The sequence below is a fragment of the Lontra canadensis genome, unplaced genomic scaffold, assembly GCF_010015895.1.
Source record: "Lontra canadensis isolate GAN:19392208 unplaced genomic scaffold, GSC_riverotter_1.0 scaffold2, whole genome shotgun sequence".
Classification (NCBI taxonomy): Eukaryota; Metazoa; Chordata; class Mammalia; order Carnivora; family Mustelidae; genus Lontra; species Lontra canadensis.
In genome coordinates, this window is record NW_022630996.1 from 19,920,139 (window position 1) to 19,924,571 (window position 4,433).

General features: G+C 50.1%; 1 protein-coding gene across 1 annotated transcript; it reads left to right on the forward strand.

The window, feature by feature from the left end:
• The first annotated feature begins 1,356 nt into the window (after positions 1-1,356).
• Positions 1,357-2,523, forward strand: TMEM229A (transmembrane protein 229A). The gene has a single exon (XM_032870137.1). The coding sequence runs from the start codon at positions 1,387-1,389 to the stop codon at positions 2,509-2,511; it is 1,125 nt and encodes a 374-aa protein (XP_032726028.1). The 5' UTR covers positions 1,357-1,386; the 3' UTR covers positions 2,512-2,523.
• The last annotated feature ends 1,910 nt before the right edge of the window (positions 2,524-4,433 follow it).

Sequence of the window (4,433 nt, forward strand, 5' to 3'; positions counted from 1 at the left end):
CCATCTCCTTACAGATCAGAACTGTTATCTAGTTTCTGCCTAGATATAATGGGGGCAGGGTTGGTATAAATCAGTATAATTTACCCCTAAGGTTCTTTTCAATCCTTTTCAATTCTAAACCTGAGTTTTGGATTTAGAATCCAATTCAGAATTGGATTCAAAAGTGCAGCCCCCAACATACCAAAGTTCTACATTCCTCCACCCTCTCTTCAAAATAGTAAGTAAGTAAGTAAATATCTCACCCTCTATTTCACCCTCCATCTCTGCGATGACCTAGTTCTGCAAGGAGAAAAGCAGCACTGGGGGGTATGCCAGTGTGAGCAACGGTACTGTTCTTGATAGGAGGCTCTGGCAACCAGAGCAATGTCTAACTCAGCTGGCTTCAAATCGTTTCATAATTCTGGGGGGCTCTGAATTTCTGTCTTTGGCCCTCAGTAGACTAACCTAGGAAAGCAGACTGGTAGGGGGAGAGAGTGAAAAAGTGAACCAGGCCCCGTGACAACATTTCAGATGCTGGGGCGTGCAGGCGTGGAGTCTCATGTTTATTCTTTGTGATTGGGACACAGCTGGCTTTGAATTAGAACATTAAATATACAGCACCACAGTTTGGTCTCTGGCCCGGCCTCTGGTTTGTGGCACTAGGCCATTCGCCTCTGCCAGCCAGGCCCTGGCTCTGGTTCTTCTACACAGGGATTACCCCTCATCTTGCAATCACACCTGTTAGGTGTTTCTCCTCCGCCCCAACAAACACCTCCCACACCGCGCGGAACCCGGGTGCAGAGGGGGCGGGGGGAAGAGGGGAAAGGGGGTGGAGAAGCAGGGCCCGGCCTTAGCCAGCGGACCCCCTCGGGACTGGGCTTCGGAGGGTGGGTCGGAGAGGGGACCCTGCGAAGGCGGGAGCGGTGGAGAAAGACGGAGAGGAGCATGGGGAGGGCCGGGGAAAGGGGCGTCGCTGCTCGCTTTACGCTTCAAGAGCCCGCCGCCCAGGCGGCGGGGCTGAGTGGTGGAGATGGGGTTTTGCAGCAGCCTCTGCACTCCTCTTCGCAGCCCCAGCACCACCACCCCTCGCCGGGCCGCGGCGCCGGTTAGGCCACGCAGAGTGAGCGCGGGCGCCGGCCGGCTGCTCCTCACCCAAGACTGGAGGGCAGGGCGCGGTGGGTCCGCGGCAGGGGGACTCCGCGAGTCGGGCGACCCGCGGTGTCCCGAGCACACCAGCTCCGGCTGCCACCCGGCCGCGGCCGGAACGGAGCTCCCTGCGCGCCCCCCCGGGGGCCGGCAACGACCGGGAGGCGGCGCGGCGCGGCGCTCGGCCCGTCGGCCCCGCAGCTCCACGCACCCAGCGGCGGCGGCGGCCCGGGCTCGGGTGCCCGGGCAGCCTCTGAGCCCATGGCGGGCAGCGATGCGGATGGCGAGGGTCGCGCGCGAAGGAGCAGCGCGCCCCGGCGTCCTGGGGAGCCCTGTGGGCCGGGAGGCGAGACTGCGGCCAGCGGCCCAGAGCCGCTGTCCACTGCTGAAGCGCCGGCCGACGGCGCTGCGCTGCCCGCCTGGATGCGCCTCTACTTCTACGGGATGCACGGGATCACCCTGGACGTGCTCGTGTCCTCGGCTCGGCGCTTCGCTAGCAGCCCGGACCTCCGGATGCTGGGCTTCTCCTCGCCCTATCGCTGCCTGCTACACTCGCTCACCCACTTCGCCCTGGAGAAGGTCTACCTGCAGCAGCGGCGCTGCCCCAGCGCCTTCGTCTTCAATTTTCTCCTCTACCCCTCAGCGCACGTGGCACTGCAGACCCTGGCCGGCCAGGCGCTGCTGCTCGGCCTGCGCAGCGGGCCGGGGGGCGCGGCAGTGCCGGGGACACTGGACCTAGCGCTGCAGTACGTGCTCGCTCTCTACCACTGCCATGTGTTTCTGAACCGCTTCCTGCGCTTGCGGTACCGGCGGCTGCCGGAGCAGCAGCAGCAGCAGCAGCGTGGGCCGGGCGCGCCCCCTGCCCCTCGGGGCGCCGGGACCCCTGTGGTTGCAGGTGGCCCGCGCCACCTACCCCGAGGCGGCAGGGGCGTCGGGGGAGCCCCCAGTCACGGGCTGCCGGGCCTGCTCCGCTTTCTTTTCTTCGGAATGCACGGCTTTTTGGATGAGATCTTCTTCACTTTCTTCTTTAATTTACTGGGGCAGGGAGATGGGGTAACCAGCGGCCACACGTCGCTCTGGTCCTTCTTTATGTACGGCAGCTGCAGTTTCGTGGTGGAAAAGCTCTACTTCCATCTCCACTGGAGTCGTGGCTGGAGCACTTGGAAGCGGATACCCATCTACGTGATCTTCATCTATGTTTGGGAGTTGTCCTGGGGTCTGGGACTCCGCATGTGCGGCGCTTGTTCTTGGGACTATTCTCACTATCCGCTCAATTTCATGGGCCTCATCACCCTGATGTATTTACCTGGTTGGATATTCCTTAGTGTGTACCAGGACCTACTTTTCAACGTGTTATGGCGGGTGCAGTACATACCAACTAACTAACTAAAAAACAAAACAAAACAAAAAGCCACTCGATTCCCACGAACCAATTCGATTTATTTTTACATGTTAAAACGGAGTGGGTTTTTTAGCCTTTTAATTTTTATACATTTTACTAAACTCTTTCAATATGTTCTATTCGACATTTTAGTTTTTCTGACACTTTGGGACCTATGCATAATACAATATTTTGAAATATTACTCAAAACATAACTCAAACATAACTTGTCAATATTTTAAGACCCCTTACGAGCCCAGATAGCAAAACCGTTATACCTTAACATCAGGAGCTGTAGTATATTCACTTATTTGGGCATAGGTGGGTGATAACTACTAATCTTTTTTTAAGCAAAGAAGTTATTCAAATCAGAAATTACTGATCATTGCGAGATTTGGCGAAATTTTCTAATTTAACGATTTGTTTACTTTTTAATACAATTTCATTTTAATTCCCTGCCATATTTACCAATCACTGCTGAAACTCCGTGTCTTGCACTGATAAAAGGACCATTAACAACTCTTAAAGTGCCTCCCTCTAGCACACAAGTGGAAAGAAACTGACAAATGTGAAAATACATCCTGTGGATCGATTTTTAAATAAGAAATCTTTTCTAGCAACTCAGACAGGCAACACTGTGTTAAGAAACTTGATCTCCATCCTGGAAATGATTGTTTTTCCAATGTGGATTAGCCTTAAACTAATGCCAAGTGTGTTAACATTGATCAGATCCTGTGTTATCTATAGCTGTAAATTTTGTTCTAAAATGTTTACCTTATATGCCCAAAGGCGAAGCAAAATTATACCACCCTCAATAGTATTCTAACTCTAAGGACTCTTTCTACATGAAGTTTCAAGGATAGAAGCAGTTCTGTAGAATAAAATGAACCTGAATCTTCATTATACTCGAATTGGGCCTAATTGTTTACTGTTAAGTGTTTTCAGTGTATTTCTGTCATGGCTCACTTGTAAACATCTTTCTTTTTCCTTCTGGACCCACAGAGTTCTTGGGCCAAACCTGATGTGCTGATGTGCATTATAAATCAATGATAGCATTTTGGTGACTCATTATTAATGTCTGGAAGCTCCAAAGTTACATGAGATGATAAAAAACATTTTAAGAAATCTTGTCTAATCAATTAATAATGTCCTTTAAGGTTGTTTGTTGTTTTATTATATTTAGAAAAGGCAAGTAGAATTGAGTATAGCTCAGCCAAGGATGACTAATACTTTCTCAGTTTTCATTACAAAGATAATTGGGAAAATTTAGAGGGTGTACAAATGAATAGTTTCCACTTCAAATTATTAGCTTGTCTATGCTATGAAAGGGGACTTCTTTCTGTTTTCAAAAAACGCTTGCTGTGGCAGTAGAAACGAATATGTCCTTAGGCGATTGTCAGAAATAATTTCAAGAAGGCTATTTTAATCCACTGTCTGAGGTTGTGAGCTAAATTGTTAGTAATGCAATATAATCAACCCTACTTGTGAGATGGATCATGTTAAACTGATTATTAGCTGAGTAGCAACTAATAAAAGTAAGCCAAAGGTTTGTGGAAAGTAAAAGTGTCACTTTCTGACACTTGGCCATAGGTGAAGGATTTCTGAAAACCCTGGTAAGGGAAAAGGATAAGTATAGACACTAAAGTTAGTCAGATGCTACATAAAATATTTGTAATACAAATGTGACACGTGCGTAGGAATCTGGATTAAGTATGGTACCATTCCACACCACGTATTCCTGTGACTTAACCAAATCCTTGACTTCTAGAATACTTGCTAAACATACACGTTTGCACTTCCGTCGTCCTTCCGGTGCCGCTCCTCCGCCCTGCTCACCTGCTCACCGGCATTCTTAGGGTCAGAAATCTGTCAGAAGTAGGGAAGCTTCTTACGTTTTGTTTGTTTTGCTTTTAATGTTAATCCTATT

Excerpts from the sequence above, each read along its gene's own strand:
- TMEM229A (XM_032870137.1), top strand. The coding sequence starts at position 1,387 with ATGGCGGGCAGCGATGCGGATGGCGAGGGTCGCGCGCGAAGGAGCAGC.